Source organism: Coloeus monedula (assembly GCF_965178545.1).
Source record: "Coloeus monedula genome assembly, chromosome: 10".
Taxonomy (NCBI): Eukaryota; Metazoa; Chordata; class Aves; order Passeriformes; family Corvidae; genus Coloeus; species Coloeus monedula.
The window spans coordinates 2,887,202-2,910,870 of NC_138790.1; the positions used below are offsets into that span (position 1 = coordinate 2,887,202).

Below are 23,669 nucleotides of genomic sequence, written 5' to 3' on the forward strand. Positions count from 1 at the left end.
TTCTGCCCGTTTGCTCATTACTGCAGCACTGGGGGAGTGGGAGCTGTGGGAGAGGGAAGGATACGATTGTGGGATCTTGGGTAGAGGGTGGGATATGGCTGAAGAACTGGTGGAGAGGGATGAATGTGGTTGTTGAAAGTGGAAGAGGGGCCATTCCTCGTTGCTCCTGCTTTGCTTATTCCTCTGGAAATGCAGCCCAGAAAGAAAAAAGGGAAGGGAGAGTCCCCCGGAACTCTCAGCAAATTCCAAAGGGAGCAGTGTCTGCTCTTCCTGAGGGCCAGGGCAGGGACAGGACTGAGATGGAGGTTGGGGCAGACCCTCCTCTCCTCTCCTGGCCCCACAGCAGCTCTGCAGTCCTGGGGAGGCTCTCCAGGCTGGAGGAGGCAGCCCTGGCACAGCCACCAGCTGAAGGGCACTGCCTGTGGGAGAAGTGGCCCCAGCTGGGATAGACCTATTCAGGGGGTCTCCTCTGAAGCAGCCCAGAGCCCTTCCCCACTCTGGGGCACCCCAAGAGCTGTGCAGTGTCCAAAGGGTGCATCCCAAAGGATGCCAGGTCCTCACTGCCACCCTGCTCCATCCCCTTCCACGACGCAGTGGCTGCAGAGCTCCTGGCACTGGGGCCGAGCTTCTGCCCACCCCTCCCCGCTGCCTTGGCAGACCTTGTTTCCCAGGAATAGCCCCCAAATATCAGTGTCAAGAGTGTTGGGGGCTGAGTCTGCCCCATCCAGGGCAGCTGAGCACGGGGTGAGGCTGCTCAGGGTGACCACGGCCTCACGGTGCCTTCTGCCCTGGAGACAGATGGAGATCTCATGGAGGTGTAGGTGGGAAAACCCTGGCAAGCGCGAGGTGGCTCTTTGGTACTGGCCAGTGGCTCCCCCTGAGCAGCACCCTCCTGTTGGAGACCCCAGGCTGTCTGTAACAGGTCCCTTGGAAGGAAGCATCCTTCATGGGATCTGCTCAGAGACAGGGATCCAAAGGATGTCTTTGGGGCATGGAGGAAAGAGGGAAAGAGCGTCCTCCCTTACCAGGGCATTGGAATGCCTTCCCCCCTGAGGAGAGGGGCACGGTCCATGCTCTGCAGCGAGGTTCCTCCTTGGGGATGCAGGACAGCCTGCAGCACCCAAGGCAGCAGCACTATGGCTTCGGGGAGGGTCGAGCTCTGTCTGGAGAGGGGGCACAGGTGAGAGAGACTTTGAGTGAGATCCCAGTGGAGGCCCTGCAGTGCTGGCAGGAGGTTTGCTGCTATTTTTGGTAGGGAAAAGCATCCTGGATCACAAACATCAGTATGGCTGAATGGGACCTGGGGCATGGGACGTGTGCAGGCACAGCCTCCGGAGCACAGCCAGACTCCTCTGTGTTCCCGCTTCCGTCCTCCTGCTGCTGCAAATGGATGTTAACTTGCTGGGAATTGCTCTCAGCCTTGCTGCTTTTTAGCTGGGCTTTTAGGAGGAGCAGTGGGAACCACCCCAGTGCTGGCTCCAGGCGAGTCCCACCAGACCATGGTGGTTTTGGCATGTGCAAAAATGAAATAAAAGCCCCGGTCTCCGGGGAGCCAGCCAGCCGAGAGCGGATGAGCGCTCCCATTAATGTGTCGTTCATGTGCGGCTCTGGCGTCGGCTCTTTCGGCAGTGCAGAGGTAATTACAACCCAACTGTAAAGCCTTGCACATGGATTTATTTACTGCCTTATTAGTGGCATCTGTTCTCCCAGCGCAGTGGCTCAGCTGTTTGCTCTTGTTCGGGGAAACCAGTGGAACTCATCGCGATGGTCTGTGCTAACTCACACCCTTGGGCTGGAAAGTGGGCTCAGGGAGGTGAGCGCACCACTGGGGCTGCATTTTGACCCTGCTTGTTGGTTTGGTGCTTCTCCCCAGCACCTGAGCCCAGCACAGCATGAAGGGGGCACAAAGCTTCACCCCAAACCTGGAGGACATGGCTGTGTGTGAGATCCAGCAGCATTTCTCTTCCCGCCTGCCTCCCAGCACTGCCCCACAATGTTTTACTATCAGAAAACCACAGAATCATCGAATCATGGAATCATCCAGGTTGGAAAAGCCCTCTGATATCAAGTCCAGCCATCAACCCAGCACCTCCACTGTGTTCTACCACTAAACCATGTCCTCAAGTGCCACATCCACACATTTTTTGGAACACTTCCAGGGATGGGGACTCCACCACTGCCCTGAGTAGCCTGTTCAAATGCAGGGCAAGCCTTTCAGTGAAGAATTTTTCCCTAATATCCAGCTTAAACCTCCCCTGGTGCAGCTTGAAGCTGTTTCCTCTTGTCCCTGGGAACAGATCCCAACCCCCCCTGGCTGCCCCCTCCTGTCAGGGAGTTGTGGACAGCGAGAAGGTCTCCCCTGAGCCTCCTTTTCTCCAGGCCAAGCCCCCCAGCTCCCTCAGCCATTCCTTGTAAGGCTTGTGCTCCAGACCCTTCACATCTCTGTTTCCTTCTGTGGACACAACTCTCTTCTCCAGCAAGAGCCAGGGGGTGTCTGGGCCTGGTGCTGCAGGACCCTCAGCTCGCTCAGAGCTGCAGTTGCCTGGGCTCTCCAGTGTGCTGCTGCTGCAGCCAAATCACTGCTGCAGCATCCACTGCCTTGGCTGCTGGCCTGGCCTGGCTTTGCTGCTCAGCACATTTCCCAAGGAAAATGGATGCTGGGTTTGTTAACTGAATGTTGTGGCAAATGTGAGTTATGTAGCTGCAAATCCACTGGAGAAGCCCATTCAGGGCACAGAGCATAATGGGAGGAGGAGAGCACCTGGAATGGGGAGGTGGGAAGCACCATCCAAAAGGCTTTTGCTGCCTCTGGTGGGACATGAATGAAATAAAAATTCCTCAATAAAAAGTTCCCCGATTAAAATTCACATGTGGCCCGTGCTGACCCAGGTGCCAGGTTGGGATGCAAAGCATGGAGTTACAAGTGTAAATATTTATTCATGGGCATGAGATGTCCCGGCCAAATCAGGACACACAGATACGGTTCTTTATGAGGTTCTTGCATCCAACAAGCACTCAGGTGCAACACAATTTCACTGAGCACTGACTCCCACACTAACACATCAGTAAAACTTGGCAACAGCGCCCTGTTTCTGCTTGTCTATCGATCCAGGTGTCCTTGAGCCCCTCTGGCTGCAGTGACTGACCTGTGACACCAGACGAGGCTGGCAGTGTCTCAGAGCCTGGGATGCTGTGGTACCTTGGTCATGCCAGGGATAAAGCTGTTCTTTACCCCTCAGGGACCGCTCTAAGCCTCCCAAAAGCAAAGCCCTTCTCTCCAGGGCCGGGCTGTCCTTTTGTTTGTTTTACTTCAGCACGAGCAATACCAAATTCTTCAGTAAAACTCCACTGCTTCTTTACATCACAGTGTTTAATTAACACATATATAGTATATATATACACAAATTCTGTATACTTGTGTAATAAAAAGGATGCTTGACAGTTAGGGAAGGGATTTTTCACCACATTTACCAAGCCTGCCGCACACCCGGGCCTCCATCAGCGCTGCCGGGCTGCCGCTCCTTCCCGGCAGCATCCAGCCCCGAGCAGCCCCTGCCCGTCACCTCCGCCCGGAGCGGTTCGGGTGCGAGTGTCCTGCCCCTCGTGGGGCTGACGGACTGCGGACAGTGCGAGAGTGACTCAGCCACTCCAGCGAACTCGGGACTTGCCTGGGCGCTGCAGCTCCTCGGCGGGGATCGCTTCTGCAGCCTGATTTGCTGGGAAGCTGCCAGCCGACTGCCACCTCCTCCTCCTTTTTTGCAGGCAGCTCTGCCCTGTTCTCCGCTCGTCGCCTGTGTTTCCAGTGACAAAATGACCCACCGGACTAGAGGGACGCGGGGTTGAATCCCTCCGGCAGGGCACGGAGCGGAGGAGCCGGGGATGCGGCCGGAGGATGCGGCGGGGAAGGTACGGGCAGCCTCGCTGCGGTCGTGCCGGCGGAGGGGCGGCGGGGCGGGCAGGTTCACAGGCAGGATTCAGCCTTGCACCCCGTCCTGGTGGGTGCTGTGACCACCCCGTGCGACCGAGGGACGACCTGACCCCCTCAAACTGGGGGGGGTGGGGGGCGGGGGAGGCAGAGCGTGCCGCGGGAGAGGTTCTGTCCTTGTCCCCGAGCCCTTAAGGACAGGTATTCCAGATGTTGGAGGACCTGGCGTGGGAGCCCTTCCTGCATGGGCTTATGAGCTGCTTGTGGCCATGCCCCAAGCCCCCACGAGCCTGTCTGCCTTGTGGGGCCATAAACAGGAATTAAGAGTGCATTTGACCTTCTTTCAACTGCTCTTTCTCCAAAAATCAGATCTGCTGGGGGTTGTGCTGATGTGGAAAGCCAGTCTGACAAAATCTGCCTCCCAAGGTCAGTGGGGCTGTGTAGATCCTTGAAGGGAGGCTGATAAAATAGCTTTTCCTTGCTGCTCCATGATTTTGCATCAGCACTCCTTGTCCCCACAAGGACTCCCCACCCTTGGGTGAAGTGCAGAATTTGGCTTGAAGAAAGCAGACAAAATCCTCCTTAGCACAGACCGCACAGCTTGACCAGAGCATCACCTGAGCCCGGTGCTTCCTCCATTACCTAATCCCAGCTCTCCTGAGAGGACACCATCCCCCTTCGGGCTCCAGAGACACCCAGGAGCATTTCCACCTTTCCACCAGCTCTCCCATCTCAGCAAAGGGGGCTGTGAGTGTTTGCAGCCCCTACTTGCAGCAAGCCCATGTGCCTCTTGGGGCTCTCAGGGCACCTTTGCAGGGGACAGAGGACCCCTCCACAGAGGAGCACCCGGTCTCTGCAGCCAGCGTGTCCATATTCCCAGATTTTCCATGCAGGGCCATGCTCAGGCTGCTCACATAAGAGACCTAGTTTCTGCTCTCCCTGCTGCCAGAAATATCCCAGCTGCCTGCAGTGGAGAGCAGGTGAGGAGAGGTACAGGCTGGCAGGCTGCAAGTGGTGGGGCCACTTTGTGGACATTGATGGGCTTCCCTGGGGAAGCGTGGTGCATGCTGAGGCTGGTCACCACACACATGGCCCCTGTGTCAGGATTGTGGTGAGGGGATGGCAGGTTTCCCATGGACCAATCTCCACCCAGGGAACAATGGATGGGGCACCTCAGTGCTCTTGGTTCGTGGGCATCCTTTTTGTTTGAAGCCCAGGTTGCTCGGGGCTGGGAGCAACGTGGTCTAGGGGAAGGTGTCCCTGCCCATGGCAGGGGGGTGGAAGGAGATGAACTTTAAGGCCCTTCCCAATCCAGACCGTTCTGGGATTCTCTGATTCTCTTCCACTGCCCTCAGGATGGGGATGTTCAGGAGCTCCCAGCCTAGGAACAGGAGAGAGGAGGCTGAGAAGCACAAGACACAGGAGCCATGTCCGCGCGTGGCCGGTGCGCCAAGGTGCTCCCCTCCGAACTGAACAAGGTGTGCCCCGAGAGAGGAGATGAGCCTGCCACACAGCCCAGGAAGATGAGCGACTTTGAGGTGGTGCCCAACCTGCAGCAGAGCAGTAGCAGCGTCTCGAAGAGCAGGCGGAAGGCTCATTTCCCCACTGGCAGCAATGAAAAGGCAAGTTCAGGAGGTGCTGGAAGAGGGCACGGTTGGGCACACACATGAAATAGTGTTCATGAGTGTCTCACTAACAGGAGCATTAATAACTGATCAGGTTAGTTTTAGGGACAGACAGAAAACCTCCAAACATCTGAGGTACGTGGCCAGCACCCATATCCCCTCTCCTTGGAGCACATCTTTGTCCTTGCAGACAGCAATGGAGCTTTCATCCTTCACACCCAAAGAAGCACCAATCACCACGGTGACTGGCCCCTGGCATAACTTCTGGCTCTTTCCAGAAACCCTGACCCCTTGCTGCTTTTCTTGCTCTGTCAGGAAAATCTCATCTCCTGGATTCCTGAAAACATCCGGAAGAAGGAATGCACCTATTTTGTAGAAAGTTCCCAGACATCAGATTCTGGGTAAGTGAGACAGTCCCTCCTTCCCTACCCTGCCAGAGGAGCAGAAGTGAGGGTTGGTGACAAAGTTACAGCACCAGAAAATCCCACCTTTCTGTCACAGGGATTTAAAACCCCTCTTTTAACTGGTTCTCCACCACGTGGTGAGTCATCACACAGCTGAGGTTCTGTGTGCAGAGAAAAACCTTTCCAATGCTATTGCAGGCAGTCATTTCCATCCTAAATATTTCTGTCCCAAATCTCTACCAGTGGAGGGGTTTTTTCCCCCTTAATTTCCCCCCAAACAATGCCTTTGTTTCTGCACAAGTTCTGAGCTGGAGGAGCAGCTGGGTGGGAGATGTGGACGCCTGTGTTGTTCCTCTGGAGAGCAGCACCTGCGCCCAGCTGAGGTTGGGCTTTGCTTTTCGGGTTTCAGCTGTCATCAGCCAAGTTGTTGGGGTGTTTTTCAGGAGGATCGTTTGTGAGTGTGGCTATCTCAGGGAACAGCACCTGGACGATGCTGCCAAACCTCCCATCTTCCTGGGGAAGGAATGGGATCCCCGCAGGCACATCCAGGAAATGCCAACGGATGCCTTCGGCGATATCCGCTTCACAGGCCTGGGACAGAAGACAGGGAAGGTGATCTGTTTGTCCCATCTGTGGGTGCGTGGGGAGCCAGTGGCTGGGTCTTGCCACGGCAGATGGCGTGGGAGTATTTCCCTCCTGAGTGAGAGGAGGTTGGGAAAGCGTGGAATTGCCCCAAAGGCAATTCAAGCAATGGAAGGGTTGAGACAGGACCCCTTCTCTCAGCCTTAGACCCTTTCTGAAACCACAGGACTCATGATTCAAGGAGTGGCTGTTGCCTGTCCTCATCCTTAGCTTTGTCTGGGGAACGTTTGTTCGAAGGGAAGAGAATGGGAATAGGGTCATGGACAAAGACCTGGACCAGCAGCAGCAGCATGACTCTGCTGTGGAATGGTGTTGGGAAGCCTCTGGTTCTTTGGTGGGACAGGAGGAATTGTGGTGGGGGTGTCCTGTTACCCTGACCCCGTTGTTCATGCCCAAAATGTGTGCACATCCCTTTTTTCGCAGTATGTGCGTGTCTCCTCGGATACCCCTCCACGGGTCATCTACCACCTCATGACACAGCACTGGGGCCTCGACGCACCCAACCTGCTCATCTCAGTCACCGGGGGAGCCAAAAACTTCATCATGAAGCCAAGGCTGAAGAACATCTTCCGGCAAGGGCTAGTCAAGGTGGCCCAGACCACAGGTAAGAGATCATAGGATAATAAAATCACAGAATCGCGGAATAGTTTGGGTTGAAAGGGACTTTTAAAGGTCATCTGGGTGCAGAGGGTCTCCCTGCGATTGTACCTGGCCATGCCAGGTTCAGTAAGTTGGGCTGTGCTGGTGATGCTGAGCTGTTTCAGGAGGTCTGTAGGTCCCTTACCTGGACCACAATCACCAGGGATGGGTTGCTCCTGCTCAGTCTCTGCCAAGAGGCTCAAAAGGAGCTGGACTCAGAGATGTGCTGAAGAAGGCATTGCATGTGCTGCTAGGGCAGGGAGGAGACATCTTCTGGGGGATGGAGCATCCCCAAGGACACACAGCCATATGGGGGAGGCTGGGAGATCGCTGTGGGCAGAGCCTCTCCCTTCCCATGCCCCTCTGTGACCCCCAGGAGCCTGGATCATCACGGGGGGGTCCCACACTGGTGTGATGAAACAGGTGGGAGAGGCAGTGCGAGACTTCATCCTGAGCTGCAGCCACAAGGAGGGCGACATCGTCACCATCGGCATTGCCACCTGGGGGACCGTGTACAACCGGGACAGCCTCGTCTGCCCCATGGTGAGCCAGGCAAGGCTGGAGAGGGGATTGCTTTGCCTGTGCCTGGGCTGCCAGGGACGTCCTGCCAGGGACTGTGGTGGGAACAGGTGCTTCTAGATGTCACTGGGGCTGGCAGCCCTGCAAAACCCAACTCCAGCGTGGTTTGGGTTGGAAGGAACCTTAAGGCTCACCTTGTTCCACCCCCTGTCATGGGCAGGGAACCTTTCATTAGACCAGGCTGCTCCAAGCTCCTTCCAGCCTGGCCTTGAACTCTTCCAGGGGTGGTCCCAGGCTGGTATTTGCTGAGAAGCCCCTCCACCCTACCCAGTGTCTTGAGTAGGTTCTGTGCTCCTGGGAGGACTCTGGTGGGTGTGAGGGCCAGTGGAGCACGGGTCAAGGCTGATGTGAGCACTTTGGGGGCACAGGGGCTGTTTGGCCCCACATGCTGACCCATTCCTGTCCCCACGTGCTGTTGGCTGTCTGGTGCTCCTCTGCCAGGCTTCTCCCAGAGTGTCTCCTCCTGCACCTTACAGGGAGGCTTTCCTGCTGAGTATGTGCTGGATGAGGAGAACCAAGGCAGCCTGTCATGCCTGGACAGCAACCATTCCCACTTCATCCTGGTGGATGATGGCACCCACGGGAGGTATGGGGTGGAAATCCCCCTGAGGACCAGGCTGGAGAAGTTCATTTCAGAGCAGACCAAGGTGAAAGGAGGTAATGGCAACGCACAGCCCAGCCTGAGGCAGGGATGGCCCCTCCCCCTGGAATGGTGTCCTTCCTGGGCTCCAGCAAGAGGCTGTGGCTTCCCCAGAGGATCCAGGCACAGGGTCTGAGAGGATTGCCATGATAAATGTGGAACCTGGTTCCTCAGCGACACAGATCAAAGAACCTTCCTCTGCCAGACTTATGGGATCACTAAAGGAGTCCCCAAACCTCGTGATGCTGAGCTGATCGGGGAGAGTAATTTCTCCCAAAGGGTCCCAAAGGAGCTTCCAGGCATCATCTTCTCACTGTGCAAAGGATATCCTGTTATAACACATGCACACCTGTGCTCACAGAATCCCAGAATCCCCTGAGCTGGAAGAGACCCATAAGGATCCCCAAGTCCAACTCCTGTCCCTGCACAAAACACCCCCAAAAATCCCACCACGTCTCTGACCTGCCCTGCCAGACAATCCCTGGGCATGGTTTTCCTCCCCTCTCCTGAAGCCTGACACTTCAGGGACAGTGCTCCCACCTTGCCTTTCGCACTCCACCACTCAGAGGAGACCGTGTGGGGGGGATCAGCCCTATGAGAAGGTGACCCTGGATTTTGCTTCCCTGCAGGCGTGGCCATCAAGATCCCCATCGTGTGTGTGGTGCTGGAAGGAGGCCCTGGGACTCTTGATGTAAGGAACCGCTTGTGGCAAGCTGAGGAGGGGGTGGAGGAGGGACAGCTCCTTCCCAGGGTGCTGCTCTCAGTGGTGCCACACTGACAGGAGCAGCGCTGGTGACCCAAGCTCAGAGAGGGTCTGCTGGTGTCTGGGTGGGATCAGGACCAACCTCCCTGCTCTGTTGCAGACCATCTACAACGCCATCACCAACGGGACCCCCTGTGTGATTGTGGAAGGGTCCGGCCGTGTGGCCGATGTCATCGCCCAGGTGGCCAATCTGCCCGTGGCCAAGATAACCATCGCCTTGATCCAGAAGAAACTGAGCATCCTTTTCCACGACACCTATGAGCTCTTCACCGAGAGCAAACTGGTGGAGTGGACCAAGAAGGTGAGTCCCTTGCAGGCTCCTCCGAGCTTTGGGACACCAAAGGGGTCCCAGGGGTCCTGGCCCATGAGCAGCAAGGGTCCCAGCAGGACGTTTAAGGCTCATCTGCCCCCAGCCATCCTCGTCATTGTCCTGGTGGGCACCCCAAGGGCTCAAGCTCTGCTCCTCCACTGCCTGCTGCCTTTGGGCACAGAGGGAGTGTTTGTGACCAGCCCTCTCCGTGAAGAGGACACAGCACAGGGTTTCTGCAGGCAACGGAGGAATTGCCCTGCACAGTGCAGGGGCCTGTGGGAAGCAGCAGGGAGGAGCTGCTGCTGCTCATTGCTTGCCCACGGCTCTCCTTGTAGATCCAAGACATAGTGCGGAGCCGGCAGCTCCTGACCATCTTCAGAGAGGGCAAATACGGCCAGCAGGACGTGGATGTGGCCATCCTCCAGGCCCTCTTCAAAGGTGAGGCGGGGGAGCCTTCCGGTGAGGATGGGACAAGGTGAACAGGATGGGGGTCAAGTCACCTCCTACTGCTACTGGACTTATGGGGTGACCAAAGAACTGCCCAAACCTTATTACTGGGGAGAGATGATTATCCAAAGGGCCACACCTCCAAGGAGGCTTCCATGTGGTGTCTTCTCACCGTTCTGTTCTAACCCGTGCCCTTTGCATGCAGCATCCCGAAACCAGGACCACTTTGGTCGTGAGAACTGGGACCACCAGCTGAAGTTGGCTGTGGCCTGGAACAGGGTGGACATTGCCCGAAGCGAGATCTTCACAGATGACCACGACTGGAAGGTAAGGCCGTACCTGTGCTGCTTGTCTGGTCAGGCTTACAGCTTGTCAGGCCTGTGGATATGGAGGGCACTTCTCACCTTGGCCATGCCTGGGGAGAGTTTTAAAGGGATTTCTCTTGGACCCTGAACTCCCAGTGCATTAACTGGGGCTGTTCTTCAAAAATGCTCTCAAACCCCCAAAGCAGAGCTAAACACACACAAAGACAATTGGTATTTGGTTCAAACCCAGTGTTTTTAGCTAAACACACACAAACACAATTGGTATTTTGTTCAAAACCAGTGTTTTTAAAGACCCATGTAGAACTTAAAATACCTCTTGACAGCTCTGCCCTGTGGTCACTGCTCAAATAGCAATTTGTCTCTAAAATCTCACCCAGCCTGGCGCTTCCCTGCTCACACCTTACTACAGAGTGGGGCAGGGGCCAGCTCTGCCATCCCATGCCTGATCCTGCTGTTGGGAAGTCGAGGCTGAGCAAGGTTGTCTGTCCTTTCTGTTGGGGCTGTGGGACTTGGAAGAGATTTTCCTGTTTCAGTCAACAGTTTGGGTTCCCCCAGCCCACATACCTTTGATAGGACTGGGAATGGCTGGTGGGAACCAGGAACCCAAAAGTGAAGCATTTGAGGATATGTGCCCCATCCCTGGAGAAGATGAAGGTCAGGCTGGCAACCTGGACACCTGCAAGGTGTCCCTGCCCCTGGCCATGGATTGGAATGAGATGAGCTTCCAACACAAACCATCCTGTGATTTTGTGATATTCATAAACTTGGGCTACTCTACCCATCCCTCTGCCCAGCAGCCAAGGGGGCAGAGGGCTCCACTGCCAGAGAAGAGTGCCCTCTTCTAACTCCCTGGGAATGTCCCACAAGTTTTAATGCATCCCAGATGCTCTTCCACATCCAGGGACTCCTCGTGTGCTCAGGGATAAAATCCTCCCCCCAAGTGAGGAGCAGGGTAGGGTCCTGCTCTGAGACCACAGAGCCCCTCACCTCTGCCTCCGGCCTGCCAGCCCTCAGATCTCCACCCTGTGATGGCAGCTGCCCTGATTTCCAACAAGCCAGAGTTTGTGAAGCTGTTCCTGGAGCAGGGAGTGCGTCTCAAGGAGTTTGTCACCTGGGACACCCTGGTTTACCTCTACGACAACCTCGCCCCGTCCTGCCTGTTCCACAGCAAGCTGCAGAAGGTGCTGCTGGAGGAGAGAGAGCACACAGCCGGCTCCAAAATGCCAAGGCTCCAGATGCACCACGTCTCCCAGGTGCTGCGGGAGCTGCTGGGCTGCTCCACACAGCCGCTGTACCCCAAGCCCAAGCACACGGAGCGGCCCCGGCTCTCCATCCCCGTGCCGCACATCAAGCTGAACGTACGCATCTCCAGGTTACCTGGCGGCAGGGGCGCGGCAGGGAGGGGACACTGGCTCAGGGAGCAGTCCTGGGGGTTGCAGCTGGGTCCCTGTCCTCTCGTCTGCTCAATAATCCTGTTTAAAGTGCCTTAAAGCCCCGCCCAAGTCATCTGCCCTGCATTCCAGGTGCTATACCCACCTTCCTACAGCTGTAGCACTGTGTGGTTGTGTGATGCTGGTGCGCGGGACCCAGTGGGGTGGGTGCACAGCTCCACATGATCCCAGCCCTAGAAAAAGTGGAATTACCAGGATGAGTCCAGTCTTGGCCACCCGTCTATCTGGGCAAAATCCTTTCCATGGGTGGTGGAGGCAGCACCCAGGGTTTGAGTGGCTCTGTGCTGAGGGAGCAGGTCTGAGCACTGCACACCTTGCAGGTGCAGGGGTCAAGTCTCCGGTCCCTCTGCAAGCGCTCTGCTGGCCGAGTCACCTTCACCATGGACCCTGTCCGGGACCTGCTCATCTGGGCCGTGGTCCAGAACCGCAAGGAGCTGGCAGAAATCATCTGGGCCCAGGTACCACAGCCCAGAGTTCCTGTCATGGCTGTGGGGCTCATGTGAAGCCACACCTCCCAGCCCCGAGGGGAACAGTGGAAACTGCTGGGATTTGGGATAGTGGGAGAGCTGCCCTGAGCCTGACCCCAGCCAAACAGGAGCCAGCCTGAGGGCACTTGGTGTCCATCCCCTGCCACACCATGAGGCCAGATCCCCCCCTCCCTTCCCAGCCAAAAGGTAGAGGGGATGTGTTGGGCCAGAAGTGGGCTAGTCAGGCTGAGAGAGCACACAGGGACACGGCAGCTGAGGTGGAGAAGGCTTCCACCCATGAACAGCATTCCGGGACAAGAGGCAGTGTAGCTGGTGGCACAGTGAACATGCCAAGGAGTCACTCTGTCCCATCAGCCAAGGCATCCCACAAATTCCCCGTGGCAGTGGGTTATCCAGAGGCGAGCTTGGCTTAGCCCTTGTCATGGCAAGCTGGCCATCCTGAGCACCCATCTGCTTGGGACACCCTCCTTCCCTCCTGTGGGAGCTGGGGAGGGCTTGTCAGGACTTCTGGGACTTGACAGACAGAGTGTCCATGCTTTCCTTATCCTCTTCTGTGCCAGAGCCAGGACTGCATGGCAGCTGCACTGGCCTGCAGCAAAATCCTGAAGGAGCTGGCCAAGGAGGAGGAGGACACGGACACCACCGATGACATGCTGGCCCTGGCTGAGGAGTACGAGCACAAGGCAATCGGTGAGCGGGAGGGCACCAGCACCCCAGAGCTGCTCCTGCACCCCAGAGCTGCTCCTGCACCCCAGAGCTGCTCCTGCACCCCATAGGGCTGGTGAGCTTTACCTGGGAGATGGCTGGGGGGTGATAAATGAGGGTCCCATCCTCACAGTCAGGGCCATGATGCTCCAAAGGCTGTGCCTGCATGGTGGTGGGAGTGCAGCGAGTACCACTGTGTGGTGCAATGTCCCGATCCTGCTCGAAGGGTGACTCTGTGGGTGCTTGGCCCCAGAGCTCAGCCTCATCTTCCTGGTACCGGCCCCTCCAGGCGTGTTCACAGACTGCTACCGCAAGGATGAAGAGAGAGCCCAGAAGCTTCTCACCCGTGTCTCTGAAGCCTGGGGGAAGACAACCTGTCTGCAGCTGGCGTTGGAGGCCAAGAACATGAATTTTGTGTCCCATGGGGGTGTCCAGGTGGGCTCCCAGCAGCGGCCCTTGGAGGGAATGTGCGCAAGTGCCCCCAAGATCCAGAGTTCCTCGTGGGCAGCAGTGGGACTCTGCCCTGCAGCCTCTGTAACCAGCACTCCTCTTGCTCCCTCTTCACAGGCTTTTCTAACCAAGGTCTGGTGGGGGAAGCTGTGTGTGGACAATGGGCTTTGGCGGGTGATTACGTGCATGCTGTTCTTCCCCCTGCTCTACACCAACCTCATCACCTTCAGGTACTCCTGGCAGCAGGGATTTCCTCTGGCTGGGGGAAGCTGCTGCGGCATCCCCTGGGCAGCCGAGCCCACATCCCTCCCTGCTCTCAGCAGGGAGAAGAGGCTGCAGCCCATGGGCTGCCTGACACGTCTCCGAGCCTTCTTCACAGCACCCATCGTCATCTTCCTCATGAACATCCTCTCCTACTTCACCTTCCTCCTGCTCTTCGCATACGTCCTGATGGTTGACTTCCAGCCGATGCCAACCTGGCGGGAATACCTCATCTACTTCTGGCTCTTCTCCCTGGTGTGCGAGGAGACCCGCCAGGTGTGGGCAGGCAGAGCTGAGGCTGGGAGGTGGCAGAGGAGGAGAGACACTCCTCTGGGTGCTCCTGGGAGGTCCCACACACAGCTCATGTTCCCATGCTGCTTCTCATGTCACCACCTATTCAGAGAGGTCCCAGCACGTGGGACCACCAGATCCCCCAGCTCTGAGGCCAGGGATTCTCCTTAGCTGCATCTGGCTTGGCCCTGTATATTTGCAGAAGAAAATGCTGTAGGTCTGGTGGGCTTTGCTCAGGAGGTGTCTGGTGTCTGTTTTGGGAATGTCAGGAGATGGAGGGAGCACTTCCTTTGGGTGAATTCCCAGCAGGATTTCCAGGCTTTGCTTGACATTTGAGATTTTTCAGCTTTTGCTTCAACATCTCAGTGCCTTTCTCCTCCAGCCTGAAGAACCCCAATGTCCCAGGTGTCCCCATGCTCCTTCCCAGGTGTCCCCATGCTCCTCCCATGCCCGTAAAGAAAACCTCTTAAGTTCAGGTTACCTTTGGGTCAGCGAGAGTGTCCAGAGATGGCCAGATGATCTGTGTGGTCTCTCTCCTCTCTGAGGCACATGAGAATCTTACACCCAGCCCTTCCTCTCTTCCCGACAGCTGTTGTATGACCCAGATGGACTTGGGGTAGTGAAAATGGCTTCCCTGTACATCAAGGACTTCTGGAATAAGCTGGACATCTGCGCCATTCTGGTCTTTATCGCAGGGCTGACTTGCAGGTGAGCTGCAGAGCTCAGTAGTATTTTCATAGAATCCCGGAATCCCAGAATGGGTTGGGTTGGAAGGGACCTTAAAGCTCACCCAGTCCCACCCCCTGCCATGGGCAGGGACACCTTCCACTAACCCAGGTTGCTCCAAGCCCCGTCCAACCTGGCCTGGGACACTTCCAGGGATGAGGCAGCCACAGCTGCTCTGGGCAACCTGTGCCAGGGCCTCCACACCCTCACAGTGATTCCAACCCAAATGATCCTATATGGTTCTATGGTGGCACTGAGGTGTTTCCTTTCCTCTCTTCCGTGTCCAGGCTGATCCCATCAACATTATATCCTGGGCGCATCATACTGTCCCTGGCTTTTATCATTTTCTGCCTGCGCCTGATGCACATTTTCACAGTCAGTAAAACACTGGGGCCCAAGATCATCATTGTGAAGCGCATGGTGAGAGCTCCCCTCTGTCATGCCAGGGTGATGCTGGACCATCCTGCTAGAGCAGCTGGATATGCCACCCATGTTATCCCATCCTGGAGAGGGGCTTGCTCCAGCACACAGCTATCCTTCCCCTCTGTCTTTGCAGATGAAGGATGTCTTCTTCTTTCTCTTCCTGCTGGCAGTGTGGGTGGTGTCCTTTGGGGTGGCCAAGCAGGCTATCCTGATCCACAACGAGGAACGCGTGGAGTGGCTTTTCCGTGGCGTGGTCTATCACTCCTACCTGACCATCTTTGGGCAGATTCCCTCCTACATCGATGGTAAGGGACTCTGGCCTGTGACAGAGCATGGCACGAGCAGGGTGGCCGTGACAAAGCTGATGTACCGAACTTAATGCCCTGTTGGCCCATGGAAGTCCCACACAGTGAACAGAGCACCTGGGATGACGCAGATGGAGGTCAAATCCCTGCCTGGTGCTAAGCTCCCTGGATGCTGGCTACTTTCTGAGAGCAGAACGTGCTCCCCAAGACGCCTGAGGTTTGGCCACCACAGAATCACGCTGTGCTCTCCCACAGGGGTCAACTTCAACATCGACCAGTGCAGCCCCAATGGGACTGACCCCTACAAGCCCAAGTGTCCAGAGACAAACGCGGACAACAAGAAACCCATCTTCCCCGAATGGCTGACGGTCATCTTGCTGTGCCTGTACCTGCTCTTCACCAACATCCTCCTCCTCAACCTCCTCATCGCCATGTTCAAGTGAGTCTGGGGGGCTCTAGATGTGGTGGAAGTAGTGGGATCCCACTTGGGAGTTATGGATGTGGTGGAGGTCATGGCAGGTCAGGGCTGATCAGGGAGGTGGGTGGAACTGGGACACCATTCAGACACAATGTGCCCCCTCATCCCCACGGCATGCCTGACACCTGGGCTCTGCCCCAGCTACACCTTCCAGCAGGTGCAGGAGCACACGGACCAGATCTGGAAGTTCCAGCGGCACGACCTGATCGAGGAGTACCACGGCCGCCCACCCGCGCCCCCACCCCTCATCCTGCTCAACCACCTGCAGCTCCTGGTCCGGCGTGTCTTGCTCCGCCGGCCGGCCATGCACCACAAGCTCAGTGAGGACCAGCATCCCCCTCCTTCCTTTTGCCCCCGCCTCAGGGCATGGTGCCGTGTGCTGAGGCACAAGGCTGGGCATACGGGCTGTGGTCCTGGGGTTTGGGATGCCCAGAGATGTGACAGCACTGCCATCCCCTTCCTTTGGCAGAGGAGAAGCTGGAGAAGAACGAAGAAGCTGCCCTTCTCTCGTGGGAGATGTACCTGAAGGAGAACTACCTGCAGCACCAGCAGTGCCAGGAGAAGCAGAACACGGAGCAGATGATCCGGGACATTGCACAGAGGTACTGATGCTCCTGAGAAAGGATGTTCTTTCTGTCCTTCCGTGTCCTGGGCAGGGAAGAGTTGGGATCAGTGGCTGTCGAGGGTGTTCCAACCAGCCCTGTCCCTCCAGGGTTGATGTACTGGCAGAGCTGCTGGACTTGGACAGGGTGAAGAGGACAGGGGTAGTGGAGCAAAGACTGGGCTCTCTGGAGGACCAGGTGAGGCAAAACGAAGGCAACTACCCAAGAAAGGTGAAATTTTTCCAGGGCCTGAGTCAATCGAACCAGAGCACAAAATCTCTCTGAATCAATACCCTCTGAGACAGTTCGAGTTTCATTGCCATCAGCATCTGAGGGGAAAAGGTTTATAGGAATACTTCTGTTTGACCCCAAAGTAAACAAGATGCAGATGGGATGTGGTGGGATGGGCCACTGCCTCCACTAGCCACCCAAACAGTTAGAGCTGACCCAGCTCTTCTCCTTGGCCTTAGAGGACCCTCCAGACCTCCTGGGGACACAGACTCTCTGTCCCCTCCCTTTGGAGCTGCACAAGCAGTGGGATGCCCAGGGAGCCGGCCCAGCCCTGCCATATCCTGTTTCCATTTCTCTTTCCACCTGCTTTGTAAAAATGTTTCCCTGGAGAAGGTTTTCCAAGGCAAACATCAGGACCCAGCCAGGACCACTGCTGCCCGCAGGGTGCAGCAGGCAGTGCCAAGGGCAGCATTGCCTGCCTGCTGACAGGGCTGAATCCCGTGGTATTCGGGGGGCAGTGGGGCCGGGGTGACCCTCTCCTGTGCCCTGCAGGTGCAGCAGAGTGCCCAGGCCCTGAGGTGGATGATGCAGGCGCTGAGGGGCAATGGCTTCAGCTCAGGCGAGGATGTGCCGCCCGTGGGTAAGCGGGGCCCGACTCCTCCCCAGCAGCACCGGGGAAGCCTTGGGCCCTGGACAGGGGCTGAGCAGCCCCTCACACCCCTCTGTCAAGCAGTGAGGCAGAGGTTCCTTTGGTTCTGGGAGGTTTGGTGTCTCCATGAGGTCATCCAGCCCCTTCTGAGTGCATTCTCACCCTCCCTGGGTTTTCTTCCAGGGCCTGCCAGAAGGGGAGCCAAGGTCCACGTCCCCAGGGGACATCAGCATCCCCATGGAGACACCCAGCCAGCCCCCTCAGCAGAGCCCCGGTCCACAGTGCTGGACTTGGTGCCCTGCTTTGTGGCACCCTGCTGTCTGTGTCTGCCTCACAGGCTCCTCCAAAGCCTTGGACCTGGAGATTGACCTGGAGGGGAGACCCGAGGAGAGCCAGCCCCCATACCACGTGCTTGCCCGAAACCTCCTGTACCCTGGGTCTCACACTCTCCGCTTCCCTGTGCCAGATGAGAAGGTGCCCTGGGAGGTAGGAGCTGTGACGCTGGGCAGTGGGGCTGGGAGGAGGAGGCTTGAGGCATATCCTGACAGTGGTGGGAAGAGGAACCCATCATCCCATTTGAGAACTTTTGTTCTTCCCAGCCCTGGAACCTTTGGCTTCCTGGAGTCACTGCTTGAGGCCCCCCCAGAGAAAATGGCATCATTCCTGCTAGGATCTGCAGTGCTAGGAATGCCTGGGGATGCTTGGTTGGACACAGAGGGTACAACCACCCACCTCTGCATTTCCTGAAGCACAGCTACCTCAGGGTCAGGGTCCAGGACAGGATCTGGCACTGTCTTCCATGGGGATGTGAGCCCTCCAGCCAAGGACCTGAGCTCAGCCCCCAGCAGAGCCTGGAGCATCACTTGGGGAGTGATGCCACAAACTGGGCAGAGGAAGAGACTGGGGCATAGGGTGTTCCCGGGGTCCCAGAACCTGTTTGCTGTGAGAGCAGGGGCACAAGCTGGGGGCTCACACAGCCATGTGTTGTGCAGGTGGATTTCCCACTCTACGACCCCCCTGCCTACTCGGCCGACCACAAGGACATGGCTGTGCAGGACCCCTTCAGCCTGTGAGTCTCCCCCCACGGCTCCACAGCCCTCCACCCCTTCCCTGGGTGGCACAGCCAGCCCTCCCTGCCGGGCTGCCTCCCACCCTCCAGCTCCTTGGAGTCTCTCCTGAAGATCAACTACAACACCATGGACGGGCTGATCGACCGGCAGAGCTTCCACGGGCTCTACGCCGTGCAGGACGGGCTGCCACTGTGAGTGCCACCACCACGGGCTCGCTGGGAGCCAGGGGGGAGGCAAAGCACTGGGACACGGAGAGGCCAGGGGTGCCTGGGCACATCCATCCTGTTCCCACTTTCCTACGGCTAATGGTGGGGCAGGGATAATTGCGTGCATTGTCCTTAGGGCTGACCCCAAAGGAAACACCCCAAAAGACATGGGGTGCAGCGGCAGGGAAGTGTTATAGGGGTGCACAGAGGGAGTCTGGCGCTGCTCCAGCCCCCTCACTCTCACTCTGGCAGGAACCCCATGGGCAGGACGGGGCTGCGAGGCCGTGGGAGGCTGCACTGCTTTGGGCCCAACCATGCCCTGCACCCTGTTGTGACCCGGTGAGTGTGTCCTGCTCCAGCACGGGGCTGAGGACGTGGCGTGGAAAAGGGGGCATGGGGTCACCTCAGAGACCTGGCCAAACCCTGCACAGCCAGTGTAACCACTGCTGGGCAGAGGGGAGCCAAGTCCAGCTGCAGCATGGCAGGGGCCTCTCTCACAGCTGGAGGAGGAATTTGGATGGGTCCATTATAAGGAAGAGCCTGAAGAAGATGCTGGAAGTCCTGGTGGCCCAATACCCGTTGTCAGATGTCTGGGCTCTGCCTGGGGTAAGAGCTGGTGGAAACCAGAGCTGGTGCAGAGGGAGCTGAGGAGATGGGAGAGAGAGAGGGAGGGAAGGAGGAAAGAAGGAAGTCCCACAGAAAGGGGGAACCACAGGCATGTGGCAGCCGTGGCTGAGGAGGTACCTCTGCCCCTCCTGCAGAGCCTCTGCATGCCAGGGGTGCTCCCTACACATGCTCCCCCACCCTGACCTGCTGTCTCCTGCCTCTCCCTGCTCCCCCTCCGCGGCTTCAATCCTCACATGTCCTTCATGTGAGCCTGTTAAGCCAGTGGCAAAGCATCCTTCGGCAGACATTGGATCAGGCAAATTCAGACATCCGCTTGGGCAGAGCTGAGGACTTTGGGCAGGAGAGGGAGGATGGGAGGCACCAGCAGACCTCGTGGTATCTTCTGCAGTGGTGGCAGGCCACTGCCTGATGGCCAAGCTGGTGGCAGGGAGGGAGGCTGGGCTGTGCTGATGGCAGGCCCCATAGCTGACATCTGCTTTGGCACAGGGGTCACTGGAGCCGGGTGAGACACTGCCACTGAAGCTCAAGTGGATCCTGCGCCGGGAGTTCTGGCCCCAGTTCCAGAACCTGCTGAAACAAGGCACTGAGGTGGGTGGCACACAGGTGTCTCCGTGATGTCGGGCCACAGGAGGGTTCAGGGCTACAGGGGCATGTGGGCATCACCCCAGCACAGGGACACGCAGGTGTCATGGTGGTACAGGCACATGGGGACATCACCACAGCACGGGGACATGTGGACATCGTGGTGTGACCCAGGGTACAGGAGCAGGGTGCATCACCTCTTGGCAGCAGCTCCCACCAGAGAGGAAGGGCTAGGGGAGGTGAAGACATGCCATAATGCACGTGTGGGGGTCAGGGAGCAGCCCAGAGACCCCGGGGGAAGGCTGCCCACACCAGTGTCTGTGCCTGCGCAGTGACTCCCCATGGCTCCAGCTGTAGTGGGAATGGGGCTCTGGTCTCCAGCAGGGCAGAAGAGCTGCAGGACAATGCCCCACCCACCGCCAGGGCCCTCAGGGTGCCTTCAGAGAGGTGATGAGGGCTCTGCTTTTGTGGCATCTCCATGCACAGGTACACAAGGGGTACCTCGACGACCCACGCAACACAGATAACGCCTGGGTGGAGACGGTCGCCATCAGCGTGCACTTCGACACCCAGAACGACGTGGAGATGAAGCGGCTGAATTCGGTACAGGGCTGTCACCCCTGAGGGCTCCCTGACCTGGCCCACAGCGGGCCTGGGGTGCAGGAGCCAGATCTCCAGACCCAGACCTCCACAGGACTGGGATTCTCCGGCTGCATGCAGTGGGGGAAGAACATGGGGATGAACGTGGGGTGGCACCTCAGTGTGTGCCCTGAAAAGAAAGGGCAGGAGGCTGGGGACTAGAGGTGCTGTTGAGCGTGGCTGGCACGGCCCCTTGCTGGCAGCACATGCCTGACATCTGTCCCCTTCCAGTTCCTCCAGGGCTGCGACCCAGAGCTGTGCATCCGCTGGCAGGTGCTGGACAAGAGGATCCCCCTGCACGCCAACCACAAGGAGCTCCTGCACAAGGTCTCAACCCTCCTCGGTGCCTACTACTGAGGCCTCATGCACAGGCCAGGGTTCCTGCTGCCCCAGACCAGGGTCTGGCTGGGACCTGCAGCTCCACCCCAGCTCACCTGTGAGAACATGGGAGCTGCTGGAGTTGAGGTACTCTGGGTGCCTCTGTGAATGTATGCTGCAGGTGGCTGGGAGGAAAAGTGTCCCCTCCCTGGGGGCAGGGGCTGCCTGGGCAGTGAATCCCAGTCACCTGAGCCACCAAGCTCAGCCCCAGCTTGTGTCTTGGTGCTTCCACATCAGCCCACAGCACTGGCCCGGAGCTTGGGCCACACAGAGCCACAGGGCTTTTGCTGTGAGATGGTCCTTCTGTCCACTCCAACCTGCTCTTGGCTTTGGGATGGGCATTGAGGGCTCACCCATCCCAGCTATCCCTCTGCCAGAATATCCATCATTGCTCCCTGCTCCTTCTCTGAGCCCTGGCAGCCCCACTGCCACAGATCCCAAAGCATTGCTTTGGACAAGGCTTGGAGTCACTCCTGTGGTTGCTGTACCCGTATCCCTGGTTTCCTCAGACCCAACAACATGGTCCTGAGCTGTGATCCAGCACTTCTGAAAGTGTGGGCAGCTCTTGGCTCATATACCTATGGTTTCATCGCTCTGCACAGGCCCACCTGCCATGCCCCAAACTGATACGTGATCCTGCGTGTGTATGCTGAGCACTGGCTTGTAGCTAAACTTCCTTCCTCCCTCTGAGCCAAGGCCCCAGCTAAACGTCACCTGCCTGTCCCCATCTCCTCGTGCACATGGATGGAAAGGGGCAGCTTGCTGGGACACGGGTGATCCATGCCCTGTGGTTCCTTGGGCAGGCAGGGACAGGAGAGGGGACATCCCTGTCGATCCCTGCTTTAAAGGGTCTTTCATTCACATTTTCTGTTGCCTGCCATGGGGGGAACAAGGCACAGTGGACACATTTTTTGATCATTCAGAAGAGCCTCACGGTGGCATGTTATGCCTGGGACTGCTCAGGAAGGGATTTTGGGTCCCCCACCTTCTCCCAGTGGATCAGACACTGGCAGCCAAGGCTGCTCATCCCACACTGGTGGCCACCACAGCACAACTGCAGTTTCACCAGTGACGCATTGGGGTTTGGCAAGGGGAGGGGGCTCAATCTGGCAATGTATTCAACCCAGCTCAATAAACCATGTATTAAACAACTGCAGACTGGTGGTATCTTACAGCTGTTGAGCCAGGGGCTGTTCCTGGAGGCCATGCAGGCTGTTTGTGGAGGCCACGCTTGGAGCTCACTTCCAGGATAAGCCCAATTCCCACCCCAATCTTGTTGTACAAACTCACTTTGCCTGTAGACTGACCCCCAGTGATGGATGAATCACAGAATGGTTCGGGTTGGAAGGGACTTTAATGATCATTTCATTACAAGCCCCCTGCTGTGGGCAGGAACACCCTGCAGCAGACCAGGGTGATGGAGACGACTTGATCCGTTTAGAGCTGGTATGGGAGCTGTGCTCCAAAGTGATGGCACAGCACCTTCTCCCATTGCTCCTGGACTGTTCCATGCCGGCTCCTGGCCTCCTGTCACCGAGGGAGACAGGAGACCATCTGCTGAGAGCCCACGTGCCCCGGGGAGGTGCAGGCCGGGGCACGGCCGGGGAGGGAAGATCGTGCTGATGAAGCTTCCAGACGCGCAGCCCGGACCGCAGCCTCCGAAAAATAGCTGAACTCTCATTAGCAGCGCTTAATTTCTGCACATCGGGGCTCCACGCGGCCACTTTCCCGCAGCCCCGAGGGGGTGCTGCCTGGCTGTCCCACCACCCTGGTCCCCTCATCCCCCCGCTCTCCGCCCCCGCACCGCCCCCGCGGCGGGACCGCCCGGCCCGGCAACAGGTGGGGCCAGCGCGATCGCGGCCGGACCGCATCACACAGCATCGCACCGCAACCGCACAGCACAGCACCGCACCGCACAGCACCGCACCGCACAGCACCGCACAGCACCGCACAGCACAGCACAGCACCGCACCGCACAGCACAGCACAGCACAGCACCGCACCCGCACCGCACAGCACCGCACCGCACCCGCACCGCACCGCACAGCACAGCACAGCACAGCACCGCACCCGCACCGCACAGCACCGCACCGCACCCGCACCGCACCGCACAGCACAGCACAGCACCGCACAGCACCGCACCCGCACCGCACCGCACAGCACCGCACAGCACCGCACAGCACAGCACAGCACAGCACAGCACCGCACCGCACAGCACCGCACAGCACAGCACCGCACAGCACAGCACAGCACAGCACCGCACAGCACAGCACCGCACCGCACAGCACCGCACCGCACAGCACAGCACCGCACCGCACCGCACAGCACCGCACCGCACAGCACCGCACCGCACCGCACAGCACAGCACCGCACAGCACAGCACAGCACAGCACAGCACCGCACCGCACAGCACCGCACGGCACCGCACAGCACAGCACCGCACAGCACCGCACAGCACAGCACCGCACAGCACCGCACAGCACCGCACCGCACCGCACAGCACAGCACCGCACAGCACAGCACAGCACCGCACCGCACAGCACCGCACAGCACCGCACAGCACCGCACAGCACCGCACAGCACCCGCACCGCACAGCACAGCACCGCACCGCACAGCACCGCACAGCACAGCACAGCACCGCACAGCACCGCACAGCACAGCACCGCACAGCACAGCACAGCACCGCACAGCACCGCACAGCACCGCACCGCACAGCACCGCACAGCACCGCACAGCACAGCACCGCACAGCACCGCACAGCACCGCACAGCACCGCACAGCACAGCACCGCACAGCACAGCACAGCA

At 58.1% G+C, this 23,669-nt stretch overlaps 1 protein-coding gene across 2 annotated transcripts; it reads left to right on the forward strand.

The window, feature by feature from the left end:
- Positions 1–5,352: 5,352 nt before the first annotated feature.
- Positions 5,353–20,841, forward strand: TRPM2 (transient receptor potential cation channel subfamily M member 2; the record flags this gene model as incomplete). Of its 2 annotated transcripts, none has more annotated exons than XM_082288193.1 (32): positions 5,353–5,547; positions 5,866–5,951; positions 6,398–6,566; positions 7,020–7,200; positions 7,612–7,778; positions 8,291–8,471; positions 9,084–9,145; positions 9,318–9,518; positions 9,863–9,965; positions 10,180–10,301; positions 11,308–11,658; positions 12,072–12,209; positions 12,800–12,929; positions 13,234–13,379; positions 13,512–13,624; positions 13,715–13,931; positions 14,536–14,654; positions 14,960–15,092; positions 15,229–15,400; positions 15,656–15,839; positions 16,020–16,198; positions 16,348–16,480; positions 16,591–16,678; positions 17,264–17,351; positions 17,698–17,846; positions 18,353–18,429; positions 18,520–18,621; positions 18,889–18,975; positions 19,137–19,242; positions 19,750–19,851; positions 20,332–20,448; positions 20,716–20,841. In XM_082288193.1, the coding sequence occupies 32 exons, from the start codon at positions 5,353–5,355 to the stop codon at positions 20,839–20,841; spliced, it is 4,524 nt and encodes a 1,507-aa protein (XP_082144319.1). The 2 variants fall into 2 exon arrangements, with proteins under 2 accessions (XP_082144319.1, XP_082144320.1); XM_082288194.1 differs by having other exon boundaries at positions 13,718–13,931.
- Positions 20,842–23,669: the final 2,828 nt, after the last annotated feature.